The sequence below is a fragment of the Limanda limanda genome, chromosome 2 (genome assembly GCF_963576545.1).
Source record: "Limanda limanda chromosome 2, fLimLim1.1, whole genome shotgun sequence".
NCBI classification, from domain to species: domain Eukaryota; kingdom Metazoa; phylum Chordata; class Actinopteri; order Pleuronectiformes; family Pleuronectidae; genus Limanda; species Limanda limanda.
Window position 1 is genome coordinate 16,680,061 of NC_083637.1, and position 16,174 is coordinate 16,696,234.

At 43.2% G+C, this 16,174-nt stretch overlaps 1 protein-coding gene across 2 annotated transcripts; it reads left to right on the forward strand.

Moving 5' to 3' along the window:
* The first annotated feature begins 177 nt into the window (after window positions 1-177).
* Window positions 178-15,733, forward strand: ecpas (Ecm29 proteasome adaptor and scaffold). Of its 2 annotated transcripts, XM_061086249.1 has the most exons (49): window positions 178-206; window positions 1,028-1,158; window positions 1,599-1,715; window positions 2,061-2,179; window positions 2,360-2,509; window positions 2,634-2,811; window positions 3,008-3,147; window positions 3,241-3,319; window positions 3,416-3,535; window positions 3,648-3,733; window positions 3,825-3,900; window positions 3,991-4,040; window positions 4,135-4,201; window positions 4,360-4,482; window positions 4,588-4,691; window positions 4,899-5,022; window positions 5,128-5,208; window positions 5,299-5,515; window positions 5,899-5,990; window positions 6,127-6,261; window positions 6,361-6,532; window positions 6,723-6,895; window positions 7,059-7,160; window positions 7,273-7,396; window positions 7,897-8,042; window positions 8,874-8,928; window positions 9,053-9,167; window positions 9,321-9,389; window positions 9,504-9,621; window positions 9,721-9,888; window positions 10,047-10,126; window positions 10,260-10,365; window positions 10,471-10,518; window positions 10,626-10,744; window positions 10,966-11,116; window positions 11,207-11,272; window positions 11,423-11,512; window positions 11,752-11,818; window positions 11,906-11,997; window positions 12,090-12,156; window positions 12,258-12,455; window positions 12,624-12,835; window positions 12,918-12,961; window positions 13,060-13,252; window positions 13,364-13,508; window positions 13,841-13,946; window positions 14,119-14,207; window positions 14,298-14,369; window positions 14,835-15,733. In XM_061086249.1, the coding sequence occupies exons 1-49, from the start codon at window positions 185-187 to the stop codon at window positions 14,972-14,974; spliced, it is 5,538 nt and encodes a 1,845-aa protein (XP_060942232.1). In that variant the 5' UTR covers window positions 178-184; the 3' UTR covers window positions 14,975-15,733. The 2 variants fall into 2 exon arrangements, with proteins under 2 accessions (XP_060942232.1, XP_060942225.1); XM_061086242.1 differs by having other exon boundaries at window positions 10,966-11,272.
* Window positions 15,734-16,174: the final 441 nt, after the last annotated feature.

The window sequence follows — 16,174 nt, forward strand, 5'->3', positions numbered from 1 at the left end:
TTAGCATGTAGTGTTTGTACAGTAGAACATGTATGATCAGAAACTGTAACACACAGTCTATATGTCTGATGTCAGATGATCTACTTCTGTGTCATGATGTGAGGATGATGAAACTGAGGAGTGGCCCAGCTGAGTGCAGTTACACTCTCTAAACTGTGGGTGTCGCTGACGGCTTTCTCCAAACATGGCTGCCCAGGATGAGCTCAGTAAGTTTCTCTCTGCGTTATTGGCGAACAATATGTGCTTTAATGTCGCGCTAGGGGCTGTTACTGATTCACAGAAGAAAGAGGAGGCTTTCTGCTCACGTTTAGGATATTTTTTGAATTCACGATATAGCTTGGTTCAGTTAAAAACAGGGGCAGGAACGGCAGCTAGCTGCTCAGCTATGTTGCTAGCTAGTAGGCTAACGCCAGGAGGCCCTTTGCCCAGTCATGGTCAAAATGAAACTAACACGCAGGCTGTGTGTGTGTTTCCACTCCGATCAGACTCTTAACGTGTAGATTCACGTGTGTGGATGATGCGGCTGATCAGGATTAGCTGCTCGGGATGTCATTGTTAGTGACGAGCCGGTTGTGGGGTCTAGAAGCGAGGCTATGGGTGGGATAGTCTGTCAGGGGATGAAGCAGCTAGCTGGGTGCTGAGCCATGCCAGGAGAAGGAGGGCAGGGCTGGGTGATGGTTCCACTAACACAGCAGCTGACAGGAGGAGAGCTCACCAGTCAAACTGCATGGACACGCATGAGCTGCTGTCTGTTTATAGTTCTCTGTTCTCAGATCAGTTTCCTCTGCGTGCAGCTGAAGGTCGTACAAACTGGTTTTGCATGGGGTTACACACACACACACTCAAACACACACAGTGGGTAATTCTGCAAAATTTGAATGGAAAGCTAATGTCAAATGACTTGTGCCAGATTTATTCTTTCAAACTGTGGCCATGTTCCGTGTATTTCTGTTGGATTGGGACTGAAGCTCCTCAGAAAATGAAACGTACGAGTTAATCTAAATGTTAAATGTGTCCACTCTTTCAGATCAACTGGAACGTGTGTTCCTCCGCCTGGGCCATGCAGAGACGGACGACCAGCTCCAAGACATTATCTCCAAGTTCCTACCCCCGGTGCTCCTCAAGCTCTCCAGCGTCCAGGAGGGCGTGCGGAAGAAAGTAAGAAGGGTGTTCCCTCTCTCTGTGCCCTAAAGAGATCACAGGGACTCTGGAGTCTGTGCTCGGGCGCTAAAGCTCATGGAAATGTGTATAAATACAGTTGTTTGCCATCAGACCCGTCGCCTAACACATAAGTGTCTCTCTGACAAAACTGCATTGCACTGAATGGTTATTAAACAGACATTTTAGGTACTGTGGTCAGGCTGCATGCACCATGAAGCCCATTCATACCAAAGTGTCAGTGGCAGAATTATACGATCTGTATTCACATTCCATCCACTCCATTTGAAATGGGGATTGTGATTACTTGACTTTTACCCATAAACACATACAACTTACTCCCTGACCCTTGAATCTCTCTCTTTGCCAGTGAGTGTTTATTCACACACCTGTTTCGTGTCACTAAACCACTAAACACCTTTATTTACCTTGTCCCCCAGGTTATGGAGTTGTTGGTTCACCTGAACAAGAGGATAAAGAGCCGACCTAAAATTCAGCTACCAGTAGAAACTCTGCTGGTTCAGTACCAAGACCCTGCAGCCGCCTCCTTTGTTACGGTACGAGTCTTGTCTTACAGTGAAGGTCTTGAGGAGGAGGGTGTGTAACATCCATTGATACTGAAGTCAACTCTTACCCATGATAAAAAAATTGTATGAAATGTGACATGCCTGTGGAGAATATAGTTCAAGATTCATTATAACACTTATGATGTATCCTACTTGGAACTAAGAACAAGTTAAATATGATAACCGCTGAGCTACGTCTGTTTCTTGGTTTCTTACAATGTAATATCACACAATAAAAAATGAATTGGTGTTTAATGTGGCCATGTCGTTGATACTAGATTGTTTTGACTCTTTGTTTAACTTGGCTGGTGATTGTTTGATTAATGGGTTTTGTAGAATTTCACCATCATATACATCAAAATGGGCTACCCACGCCTGGAGGTGGGCAAACAGTGCGAGCTGGCCCCCACCCTCCTCACTGCTATGGAAGGCAAGCCACAGATACAACAGGACAGGTGAGGGGAAACACACTTACATAGAATAGGATGCACAAGGAAGTGTGTTTTTCCAGATACAACTGAGTTTTTGTTTGCTTGATGTATAAAGTTAGTCCCAGATTCTGCCTCAGTCACTCATTTGATCCTATTGTATTGTTTATTCCATGTATTTATGCCTTTTTATGCTCTCGTTCTTAGCCTGATGCACCTGCTGATCCCGACTCTTTACCACATGAAGTATCCTGCAGACGCCTCCAAGATTGCAGCTCCATTTAACTTATCTGAGCGGCCAAAGACGATGCAGCTGCTGCTGGAGTTTATGTTGGATGTTTTACTGATGCCCTATGGGTGAGTTCCTGTGTGTGTGGTTTGGTCATGTTGGATCAAGGGGCTCAGAATGGTCTGGTTTTAAATTCCAGTGAAAGTGCACAGATGTTTCCTCTGATGCATTGTGGTTATTTGTTCTCTCTAGGTTTGTGCTGAATGAATCCCCAACTCGCCCAGCACCCACCTCCGCGCAGGGAGGTGCTGCCGATGGGACAGTGGCTGTGAGTGGCCAGGGTCTCCCCCAGCCTCCCCCTGGGATGAGTGTCTATGCTGCCAAGAGGGTGATTGGGGAGGCCCAGTGGAGCGCTGAGCAACTAGAGCAGGTACAACAACAGTTTCTGCCAGTTTTGGAAGAGTATTTGTGTGTGATTGCTGGATGAACCTTGACTCAGAGTTTTGAGTCCGATCCCCTATATTTGAATGGCTACATTTGAGTTTGTGTTGAGCGTGATGCACAGTGTGTTGTGTTTTTCTTCCTTGTCAGCTACTGACTGCCTCAATGTGCATTTGCTTTAACAGTGTAAGCTGGGGATAGTGAAATTTATCGAAGCAAAGCAAGTCCCTGAGGTGGAGACAGTGGTTCTCCTGGTGGTGGCGTCCAGCGACACGCGACACGGTGTTGCCACTGCAGCTGATCTGGAGCTGAAGAGCAAACAGAGGTAGATGAGTTCACATAACAAAACAGTTAATTTGTAGATACTTTATATACTTATATGGCAGCCATCTTATGCACTTGTTTTGTTTTTTTCCAGTATCATCGATTGGAACAATCCTCTAATTATCAACAAGATGTACAAGGTGTATCTAGGGGATGTCCCTCTTAAAACAAAGGTTTGTAATGTCAAGAGTGTTTAATTTTTTAAAACTTAACCTTCATAAAAACGTGTAAATAACACTGGTGTGTGTCCTGAATCCTTTGTGCACTAGGGTGGCAATCTTAAGCAGGAGTTGAAGCATGAGCCAGTGAGCACAAGAGTCAAATTGAAGATCCTGCCACATCTTCTGCGGTCACGCTTAGCGGCAGAATGCTTTCCAGCTAATATCCAGGTACGATGTTTATCCGTGGTTGTGGCTACGTTTGTGTTTTCTGAATTTGCAGATGCGTCACATAAAGTCTGTGTATGTACGATCATTCTCATTGGTTCCTTCTCCTCCATAGGTTGTGTATGACGGTCTGTTTGGAGCTAACACCAACAACAAGCTGCTGTCTCTCACCCTGCAGTTTGTCCATCACATTTGCACAGTGTAAGAAAAGTTGACCTTTCCTTTGTCTCGATACATTCAAGATACATTTAGTACAATGACAAAGTAAACGTGTTTTTCCTCAATTTTCCAGGTGCCCTGACACTAATAAACCTTTGGGGCTAATGCTGCTTAATGGTCTTACTAAGCTCATCAACGAATACAAGGAGGTAAGACAACAAATAACAACTTGCATTTAATCTGCATGTTTGTACAATTTAGTTAGATTTATTCCCACTGAACAACATTGTTCCTTGCAGGATCCTAAGCTTCTATGTGTAGCCTACTCTGCTGTTGGAAAGCTGGCAAGGTATAATCTATTTATTATTTTCTTTTTCCATGACCAGTTTTGTGTGGGATTTTAGAAACATAACATATCGTACTTTTGGTCTCCTCTCTTCTAGCCGCATGCCACAGCTGTTCACAAAGGATATTGCACTTGTACAGCAGTTCTTTGAGTCCATGTGCAAGGTCAGTGAACTATCTGTGAAGAATCTGACGCATTGAAAACTCCATACAGCAAATTCATCATAGGAAAATCAGTGCTCAAAGATATTTATATAATCTTTTCCTCAGCCTCTGTTCTGATGTGGTACTGATATTTCCATATTCTGTGTTATCTTCTGTAGGAGGAGGCCGATGTCCGTCTCGCCATTCAGGAAGCTTTGTCCATGATGGTTGGAGCTTATGCTAACCTACAGGGGGCACTGCTGAATCTGATGGAGGCCCTGGTTGCTGCATACATCAACAAGGTGGGCGGAGAAAAATAAAACTCCCAAACATCAATGTTGATCAGTTTACCAACCAGACATGAGGCAAAAATCAAATATTGATTATTCATTATTCTATCTGTGCAGCCGGAGGTGCAAGTTCGCCAAGTGGCCATGAAGTTTGCCAGCACAGTGTTTGCTCCTGATCATGTGCAATCGAGGTATCTGCTGCTGCTGGCCGCTGGAGACCTGTAAGTTTTAAAATTCTGAAATCTTCTACATAATGGTGAACAAATTGCAAAAGGAATACACTATACACTATACACGCAAAAGTATTTCCAGTTAATCGATTGAATAATTGGATTACCAAACTCACCGATAGCTGAAGCCCTAGTGGGTGTGAATGGTCTACTTCCCAGATTAATCAGAGGATAAAATTAGCTATTTTCTGTGTTTAGGAGGGAGGAGGTGGCTGGAGAGGCCCAGAAGGTGCTGAGGTCTTTTCCTACCAAGAGCTCAGAGAAGGAGGGACATAAGCCCATGCCCTCATTTCCTGACATGGTGGCCCACGTCCAGGAGAAGGTGAGCATTTATCTATATTTTTCTCTGCCGTTTAGATTACAAAGTGGACAATTTTGCTAACAGTAAAAAATCCGTCTTCTATCTTTTTGAATATGTCACTTTCAGGCAGCTCAGAGGATCAAGACCCCAGCTAAGTACATTGTTGGAACCACCACAATTCCTTTCAACCCCTCTGCATTTGGGGAGGTAAATATGATGGGACATTCATAAAATTCAGGGTGTTTCAGTGAAAAGTAGATTTTTCTGCAGCAGGCACCTGACGTTTTTTCTCCCCAGATTGTCCTCTACCTGAGGATGTGTTTAGCCCACAGTGCCGGGGCCAGGCCCATGTCCACACGCGTGACAGACATGCAGGATGATGCCCCGGCCATCGGTCGCTACATCCACTCACTGCTGTCCTCTGAGCCTCAGCAGTCAGTGTCGAAGGGGTCTGAGGCAAATCCCGTCCATGTCTACATTGAATTGCTGCAGCAGCTACTTTCTGCTGTTGGAGGTAAGAGAAATAAGCCCGGACTTCTTGAGGACATTGCTCAACAGACACTATGAGCTTCTTAAAACCGTGAAATATTTTTATTGCAAAAGTGTGAGATTAAAACCTATAAAATATCCTTATTTGGAAATGTTGACGGCCTACCAGGTCACATCTGTCTGGTAGAAATGTAACCGCTGAAAAGAGAAAGTGAAGTCTTACACATTGTGACTTGAATGTATTAAATGGTTTTTTTTCCACTGAGACTGTAAATACAATGTATTCATGATGGGACTTGGCTGTGTTTACAAGTGTTGTTAATTTATCAGAGTGTCCATTTATGGGAATGTTAAGGTGTTTATAAAAGGATATATAATAAATCCACCTCATCATTAATCTCCCAACAGGAATCCCAGTTATGTACTGTCTACTGGAGGTGGTGTCAGTCTGCCCAGAGAAGCTGGCTCCCAGATTTGTTGATAAAATTGACTGGATTAAAGTGAGTATGTTTGTTTCGATGTGGAATGGATTTAGTGAGGCGTACATCACCACTGTATAAAAGTTAGTCCAATCCCTCAGCGATATTGTAGAACCATGAATCTTATTGTTGCAGCAACATATGTTTTCTTCTCCAGGGTATGATGAACACAAATAAGGAGGACATGAGGGAGCTCGCAGCTCAGCTTTACGCTGTGGTAGTTTCCACCATGATCGGCAACGAGCTGCAGACAGCTGTGCAGAACCTGCTCAAAATCACCAAAGACAAGCACGTATGCAACATTGGCTTCTTGAAACACCAGATGGTTGGTCTATTTTAAATCTGTCTATTGCACCATGTATCAATGCTTATTGGTTTTGTTGAACAACAGAGTCCTGAGACTCAGCACGGTGCTATCTTGGCTCTCGGCTACATGGTTGGAAGGTACATGAGCAAGAAGAAAGCCATCTCCTCTGGTGACTCTACAGACAGCATGGAGCTGAAAATGAACTTCTCCTCCCAGGAAGACGATGCGCTTGTTTCCATGGCTACGAAGACAGTTGGTGTGTAATCATTGTGCAGTAGTTTCCTGCAATTTACAGTTTATTTATAGCTGTTGGAGTAAAGTAAAATGTTGTTCTTAATATCTCCATCCTTTAACAAACAAAGAATACTTTTTACTAAAATTAAAGTAAGATCAATTATTTCTGTCTGTGAGTGTTCATGTACTCCATTGTTTGTGTGTCCCTTCAGGTTCCTACCTGGACAGCAGTAGTTCTTTACTGACAGTCGCGGCCTGTACAGCCATTGGAGAAATTGGCCGGAATGGCTCCCTGCTGATCCCTGCAGAGGGTGAGGGCTTCACCAAACTCTCCACTGTGGAAAACCTTCTGGCTCGTATCCCCTCTGGCAAGGAGAGCACAAAGGTAACGACACCACCAAATGAGGGGGCTCTTGTGATATTTTGACCATCAGCAGACTGTGCGAAATGTGTCTGTATTGTATTCATATTTGTTCTACTGATGTTTTGCTAAATGGTTTGGTATCTCACATCATTTTTGTCTGCCTTGTTCACATATGCATGAACAGATGAAGGAGCGATCGATCCAGACCTTAGGTTACCTACCAGTGGGAGATGGAGACTTCCCTCATCAGAAGAAGCTGCTGCAGGGACTAATGGACTCTGTGGAGGTAAAGAAACCGTACTGTCGGACAGTAGCTGACACATTAGCAGCACAGGGCTTTTAAAACACAATGTAAAAACGAAAAATGTATTTGAAAGCATATCTTTTTTCCACTATAGGCCAAACAGGTGGAGCTACAGTTCACAGTTGGAGAGGCCATTACCAGTGCTGCAATCGGCACCAGCTCGGGAGCTGCCAGAGACCAATGGACCTGCACTGATGACCAGTACAGCCCTCCCCACAGTCAGTACATCTAATTGTTGCAATACCCTCATTTTAAACTGTAGAGTTGAAAATATGTAAAAAAAAAATGTATGTAAGAATTGAGTTCTAATTCCAAGTCGGAGATGTTGGGAATTTCTGACAGTGACATGTAAACAAACCTATTCCATAGAAGATTGACACTGTTTGTTGGTATCTGGTTTCACTTGCTGAAAATCTGCTGCAAATGTGAAACATAATAAGTAATGAACGCTGTACCGGTGTTACAACAAGGTTAGACTAAGGACTCCTGAGTCGACATAATGGATGTATTACAGCTTTTCCCATTCCAGACATTGTTTGAAAGTTCTAGGTTTAGACTGATCTGATTGAGTCAATTCAGTTTTTTTCTGTCTAGCTCTGTATTGTTAGTAATCAGATATTGGATATGTGATTTATTTTTGCATCTGATAATCCTTCAAAAAACCACAAATAGTACGTTAAATCCAACATGATTTAAATGTTTCTCTTTCCTCCCATAGACATTAAAACCAATGATATGGTTCCTTGGGTACTCAACTCCATCCTGGCCAAGTACATCCCCAGCCAGAACCCCCATGTCCGACAGGCAGCCTGCATCTGGCTGCTCTCCCTGGTCAAGAAACTCAGCCAACACAAGGAAATCACGGTGGGTGAATTTTCAACCAAACAGTATCTGTTTCTGTGAGCAGTAAAATCTGATATCTTTTCTGGAGAGATATCTAGTCTTTCAAATTTGGAAACTCTTGGTTTTGTCATGTGAGATGCAAAAGGCCTTTTCACCCCACATCTTGCTGTTTTCATTTAATTATGTCAGGGATTCAAAAATATATTCAACCATATTTGTTTATGTCCCTATATTTTAACACCTCCACCATTAAATGGTTTGGATTTCATCTGCTTGGTCGCGTGTGTAAAAACATCTGCTCAAAAGAGGTGAATTAACTAAATTACCTTTTATTTATAGCAGCTATGAGCTTTTTTGAAGTTTAAACTTTGTTATCAAACTTTGGCAAATGTTTCTCCACTGACAGCAGGTCTACATCAAGTGGGTTAAATGTGTCATGGACCAACTGTAAGATAATGATTCTCCAAGAGAGACCTCCACTGTGAGGCCGCTTCCAGTGCAGACTCCGCTTCCAGTGCAGACTCCGCTCTGTACGACGGAGTATAAACAGTTATCTTACGATATCCACAGAAAAAAGCTAAGCCTAGCACAAAACATGTTAAATTCTAGAGCGCTTAATGTAGACATATTCCTTCTCCTTCTCTTTGGAAGTTTGTTGCTGCTTCAGGGCAACATTTAGTCTCATACTATAACATTTTGCAATGATGTGACCACTTTTGGGTGTTAACATGATTTGCTTTTTGAGATGAATGATTTAAAAAGAATTCCTACACGACCTGACTGAAGAATTTAACAGTGTATATGTCAAATAATTTTTGTTGTCATTATAAATCTCCTCCTCTACTTCCACAGTCTCATCTGAAGGAGATTCAGGTGGCATTCATCTCTGTTCTCTCAGATCCAGATGGTAAGACAACAGCACTGTCTGATCTGCAGTTCAACTTAAACCAGCCAGTGCTACATCGCCCCTGGCTCTCTGCCCCTATAAATTCCTCATCCATCCATCCCTCTCTTTTTCTTCTTTTCTCTAGAGCTGAGCCAGGATGTAGCGTCTAAAGGACTTGGATTGGTATATGAGATGGGAGGAGAGGACGACCAGCATGAACTGGTATCCACGCTGGTGGAAACACTCATGACTGGTAAAAGGTGAGTGGTTGGCTGAGCAAAGGTGGAAGTAATGTAACAAGAGAGAGACAGAGACTCATAGGACACTGTCTTAACATGTCTGTGTGGAAGAAGAGATACGTGTAGATCATTGTGTGAACATTATCTAAAATGCTTGTTTATGTTTGCAAACAGAGTCAAACATGCTGTCGCAGAAGACACAGAGGTTTTCCAAGGAGAAGGTATAGGGAAAACACCTGATGGGTATGTCATATATCACCTCAACTTTTGTTTTTGATTAACTTAACATGTATTTCTTTGGTTCACAACCATTGTGCGGAAATTAACCGTTATCTCCTGCTTTGATTGTCCTCGCAGCCACAACCTGACCACATACAAGGAGCTCTGCTCATTGGCCAGCGACCTGAACCAACCAGATCTCGTTTACAAGTTCATGAACTTGGCCAATCACCACGCCATGTGGAACTCCCGCAAGGTATCGTGTTCATCCCTTTTCTCATCCCATTACATGTGTGCTCTGTATTCCTTCCCCCCGTCTGACTTCTTCTCTCCTCTCTCCCCCCCCCCTTTTCAGGGAGCAGCTTTTGGTTTTAACATGATCGCTGCCAAGGCCGGGGAGCAGCTGGCTCCATTCCTGCCCCAGCTTGTGCCTCGTCTCTACCGCTACCAGTTCGACCCCAACCTGAGCATTCGTCAGGCCATGACCAGTATCTGGGATGCCTTGGTCACTGATAAGACCCTGGTGAGAGCTGATAACTGTACAGAGCTAGATCTTAGTAGAGCATATACCTCAGCAAAGGCCAAACAATCCCCATAAATTCAATCAATCTGATCCAAATTACACACATTAATAGATATCGATACGTACTAAATGTGCATGTATGTTCGGGTGTGTCTTAGGTGGATAAGTATCTTAAGGAGATCCTGCAGGATGTCATTTCCAACTTGACCAGTAACACCTGGAGAATACGTGAATCCAGGTGCAGTAGCAGATCACACTCTCAATGCGTTAATACCATTAGAATTATGTCATGTAGTCATTGAGCTTGTAATTTTGCACCCTGTAATATATATATATATATATATTTGATGAGTTGATTTTTCTTCCACCAGCTGTCTGGCCCTGAATGACCTAGTTCGTGGGCGCCAAGCTGAGGACCTCATCGATCATCTTGCAGAAATGTGGGAGGTGCTGTTTAGAGTCCTCGATGACATTAAGGTGGGCCGAAAAAAATCTGGATAAATGTTGCTTTAATATGGGGAGCACCAGTGATCCTTGGTTCCAGTTTGAGATTCTTACTCTGTCAATATCATGTCATTTCAGGAATCTGTTAGGAAGGCTGCAGACATAACACTGAAAACACTCAGTAAGGTCAGTATGTGTGCAGTCTGGACTTTTTGTTTATGTTTCTAGTTGGTTTTGTTTAAATGTGGATATCCAAGTACCTGTCCCTTGAACCCTCTTTCTGTTGTGTCCAGGTGTGTACTCGTATGTGTGAGTCCACAGGCGCTGCAGCCCAGAGAACTGTGGCAGTGCTGTTACCTACTCTGCTGGAAAAAGGCATCGTTAGCAATGTGTCAGAGGTCCGCTCACTCAGGTAACGACTCCCTCCCCCCTTTTACCATGTGATCCTTATGTTACAAAAGCAGAATCTTTTTGCTGATCAAGTTGAGTCGCTAATTTATCCCTGTGGTTTTGAGGAGTTTATCAGAATCACCAGACAACTTGAAATCACAAATCACGTTTGAATGCTGCTACAATACCAGGTTGTGATTTGGTGCCACATCGTTGACAGTCTTACCCTCTCTAACCTCTCAGTATCCAGACCCTGGTGAAAATTAGTAAGACGGCCGGTGCCAGACTAAAGCCTCACGCTTCCCGACTCATCCCAGCCCTACTGGAGGCCCTCAGCACCCTGGAGCCTCAGGTCCTCAACTACCTCAGCCTCCGAGCCACCGAGCAGGAGAAGGTAACCTCAGACAACTGCATCTTCATCCAAGGACTCTATTACAGATTAGATTCAACTTTGTTTTGGATTGTGTTTTTTTTGTCACTCCAGAGCGCCATGGATGCTGCCAGACTAAGTGCTGCCAAGTCGTCCCCAATGATGGAGACCATTAACATGGTAAATAGAAAAAGTCATGATCCTGGTTGTCTCTCAATTGATACATTTCTTAATTTTTGGGTTCCTGAACACAGTTTTAGTTGTCTTAGATTGTTGATGTTTCTGCTTTAAAGCCTGACGATTCTGTACTTTGTGTGTCTTTGTGCACAGTGTCTGCAGCACCTGGATGTTTCTGTGCTGGGGGAACTGGTTCCGAGGCTCTGTGAGCTGCTGAAGAGTGCAGTCGGCTTAGGCACCAAGGTAAAACACACGTCTATAATCTTTCATTCATATGTTGATGCTTTAAAGGAAACTTTTTCACATCTTCCTGTCAAAATCTTCTACATCCATCCTTGTTTTTCCTTTGCCATGTTTGTAAAGCACTTTGGATCAACTCCTGTTGTTTTTTTAACGTGCTATCTGACTTGACTTTTCTCTCTAATATTAGTAAAGATATAATGTGCCAAGTCGACCTGCTAATGTTCTCCTCCTCTTCGTAGGGTGGCTGTGCGAGTGTGATTGTTTCACTGTCGGTGCAGTGTCCTCAGGACCTCAGCCCGTATTCAGGTACAGCACAAGGTTTCATCTGTTCATTTCGTTTATTTAGTTTTGGAGTCAAGGAACTAATAACAGGCAAATCTTTGGTGCTTCCAGGTAAACTGATGAGCGCCCTGCTGAATAGTGTCCACGACAGAAGCACCGTAGTGCAGAAAGCCTTTGCTTTTGCTTTGGGACACTTAGTCAGGGTAAGTTTGATAATCAATCTTAATATATACACCATATGTTGTTCTCAGAGTAACTCACTAAGCATTGTTTTTATACCCGATTGCCCCATCAGACAGCTAAAGACAGCAGTGTGGAGAAACTACTACTGAAACTCAACACCTGGTACTTGGAGAAAGAAGGTGAGAGAAAATGGACGATGATAACGAGTTTCTGCAGAGAACCGAACAACTTTGCTCTCCTGTTTTCTTTCTGGTTCATCAACTCTCTCTTTTACTCACAGAGCCAGTGTACAAGTCATCGTGTGTGTTGATCGTGCATGCCATCAGCCACTACAGTCCGGATGTGCTGAAGGCACATGCAGGAGTGGCCCTGCCTTTAGCTTTCTTAGGGATGCATCAGGCTCCAGGTCCTGATGAGGAGAAAGGAGAGAGCCATGACGCCACGCTGTGGGGCGAGGTGTGGCAGGAGAACGTCCCAGGTGAGAAATCTTCAGTATAATACATACAGGCAACTTGAAATTCAAATTTCTGGTCATTATTAAAGAGTTAATCTATTCAAGATAGATGATATTACAAGATCAAAGTTAAAAAAAGGATTAAAGAGGATAACAGGAATGTAATTATGACGTATTGTACTTTGAATCCAGGAAGCTTCGGAGGCATCAGACTCTACATGACGGAGCTGATCACCATCACACAGAAAGCTCTGCAGTCCCAGTCCTGGAAGATGAAGGCTCAGGGTGCTGCTGCCATGGCAACCGTCGCCAAGGAACAGATTGGCTCATTGGTGGCGCCACACCTTGGCTTGGTGCTAACCGCTTTAATGCAGGGACTATCCGGGCGCACCTGGGCAGGCAAGGTAAGGACTGTTCATTCAAGACCTAATCATAAAAATCAACTGATATTTGTGATAATGCAGATGTTTTTTTTTTTTGTTGCAGGAGGAGCTGTTGAAAGCCATTGGATCAGTTGCGAGCAAATGCAGGTGAGATATACGTTTTTCCAGAAATTGTCAGTTTTACGTGAAGGGTAACATTCCTTTTCTGTGTTTCATAATGTTTCTATTCTTCCTGTGGGTTTTAGCGGCGAGCTGAAGAAGCCTTGGCCAGGTCAGCCCACAGTCCCTGAGATGCTAGAGATTGTGATGAAGGAATGCCGCAAAGAGAGTCTGGTTTACAAAATGGCCGCTTTGCGCTGTGCGGGAGACGTGCTCCACAGCAGCCAGGAGGACCGATTCAGTGACATGGCCGACATCCTGCTCCCTCTTATCAAGAAGGTTCATCACATCTTCTCGTTTCATAATGCCTGGCTGTTGTAATGGTGCCATGTTTAAATACGTTACTGGGTTTTGAGATTGTGCTCAGTCTGTCTTCTTCATACCAAACAGAGCTGCCCAGAGAGTGGGGGAGCGTCCAAGAGGTCAATGGAGGACGATGACCGAGATGTGAAGGAGAAAGAGCTGCAGACTGAAGTGTTGCTTTGTGCTTTCGAGACTCTCGGAAAGACTTGGCCCAGGAACCCACAGACTCAGGGTAAGCTTTAGTATTAAAATATGTTAAAACCAATAAATTACACTTTTCAAAGCTGTACATTAGCTGACACATCATTTGAAATGTGGACTGTTCTAACTCAGTCAGTCAGACTCATCCAAACTATGATTTCAGCCAATGTTGATATTTGGGAGTAAAATATTATACAGTCCAACCTTAAAATTGTTTTTGTTTTACATAACATATGTAAAACAAAAACACAAATATAACCAAATATTAGAACTTTGATTAGGATTCTTAAAAAAATATGTAAATATTTGCACATCTACGACACAACTCCTAAACTAATGTGAATTGTGTGTGTGTGTGTGTAGCTCGTTTCCAGGTGGACGTTTGCAGTCTAATGTGTGATAAGCTCCAGCGAAGCACTTGGAAAGTGCAGCTGGCCGTTCTCCAGTCCATGAAGTCCTACTTCCAGGGGTAAGAACCAACAAACAATTCCTTATCAACTATTCTCCTATAGTTTATTTTCTTAAATTTACCCTGAGGGTCTTTTAAATATTTAAGCATGTAAAAGCTGATAGATCCCTGCTCACATTTTTAAACTCAAGATTATTTGAAGAGATAAGCTGTGAATGTTTTTGTTCTGTAGGTTACTGCTGCTGGAGAAAGGCAGTGAAGACTTTAACACGCTGTCCCAGATCCTCACAGAGACGAGTGCAGGTCTCACGTACCCGTTAGGTACTGGCCTCACAATCTAAAAGCATATTGCATTGTACTCCTTATAGCTATGTGTTTCATCACCATGTTTGTATTTCTTTTCCTATACAGAAAACAAAAGTTACTCGTCTGTGAGGACCGAGGCCTTGTCAGTTGTGGATCTGATCGTAAAGAGAACTGGAGGTAAATTTATAGCAACGACTGTCTGATGGTGAACTGTTGAGATCAAAAGAGTAAAGCTTATTATATTCGTACAGTTTCAGGTAACATGTCGTCTGCCAGGAACAAAGTGGAACAGTTCAAATTGATTCCTGTCTCCAGTCTTTCTGTTCTTGGTCACAGTAGCATTGTGGCTTGGGGTTGCAACACAGTGTGCTGAGTTTTCAAACTAAAACAGGGCAATCAGCGTTTCTAAACATATTTGTTTAAGACGCTTGAAATCTCCAGAGTAGTGTGCAGGGCAGGCATGTACGCAGCAACACTCGTGTGTTTAATAACTAAAACTTAGTAGAGTGGATGGAGCCTAGGATGCAAAACTAAAGTGATTTCAGATACAAAGCTTTTATCTTTTTTCTTTTAGTTCATGTTTAATTACCGTGTTTGGATCAGAGATTACTGAAGTGTCTGATGAAATGTTCTTGTGAACAGAGAGTGAGCAGTGGGACTGTGTGTCTGTGAAGAGCCGGGAGCAGCTGCAGCGCTCCCTGTCCACGCTGCAGACCGACAGCAGGCCCGACCTGAGGGACAAGGCTCAGGAGCTGCGTCGACACATCCAGAGTCAACCCTGAGCCGCCACACGCACAAAGAGAGAGAGAGAGAGAGAGAGCTCACAGGGTCCGCCAAATCCACACAGATACACACACAGTGCAAAGCAAGAAAACAGCATCAACGTCTTTTAACATCGTAACGAGTAACACAAATCATCCACTAGCACACTTCTCTGTCTGACCTCTTTGCCAAAGCAGTCGTCTCTTTAAGCCGATATTCCCAAACTCCTCAATCCACTGCATCAATATTCATGTTAACCTGTGGGCTTTGAAACTGACTTGTGCAGGAGAGTGGTCCGCTCAAGCTGAACGACTGAAGAGACTTCATTAACGCAACTTGCCCTGAGTCCGGACTCTCAGCGACGTCGGTGGAGGGCGAGGCTAATTTTTTGTTACGTGTCAAGCTTAATTTGGTTCATTTAAATGGACAGTAAGATGATAATGAATGCTATATAAACCAATCTGTTAGGTTTGTGGACACTGTATACCTGTAGCCCCAAAGTGGGGACTTTTACTACTGTTGTGGGTTTGCCTACTCATTAAATATCTGAACAACAGCGGGTCGTACACGCAGGGTGACAGGCTTTCAGCTCCGGATCAAAGTTTGCGTGCTTTGAGCTCAAAGTCCTCACGACTGTGTTCGTTCCTGCTGGTGAAGATGGAGGAGCTGGTGGAAAACCTATTTTGTGAAATGTTAAAAATTAGTCAAATCGTGTTAAATTCGAAGTGATGCTATAGCTGTTTGAAATTGTCCCTGATGAAATAAAACTACCTTCATAATTTGGTGACTTTAAAGTGACATTTCTTTTGTCTTAGCACAGTGTGATGTTCACACATCTACAGTTTTAAATACAAGAATACGTTGATGGCAGATCTGTCAGGTGCTAAGGAGACCACTTTCATTTCACAAATTTCCTCTAGATTTTGTGTTAATGTTAGAACCTAGAACCAGCTGCATTACGTATAATTTTATTTATATTGCACCTTTCAAAACAAAGTTACAAAGTATGAATAAAACTTGATGCAAATAATAAAATAAAACAAATGTAGCATGATAAAATACTATATTAGTTTCAACCATGCCAATAATTAAGAAGACAAACAATAAGTGAGGTTAAAAAACGTTTTCAAAAACGTTACTGGAGGATCTCAGGCAGCGACCAGCTTCATCAGGGTTTAGCAGATCACAGGTTGAAGGCAGGAGCCAATACGACCATTTAA

Coding starts and splice junctions, on each gene's coding strand:
- ecpas (XM_061086242.1), top strand. CDS start 185: ATGGCTGCCCAGGATGAGCTCA. Junction 1,716..2,060: donor CAGCCGCCTCCTTTGTTACG/GTACGAGTCTTG, acceptor TGGGTTTTGTAG/AATTTCACCATCATATACAT. Junction 4,692..4,898: donor CTGCTGGCCGCTGGAGACCT/GTAAGTTTTAAA, acceptor TTCTGTGTTTAG/GAGGGAGGAGGTGGCTGGAG.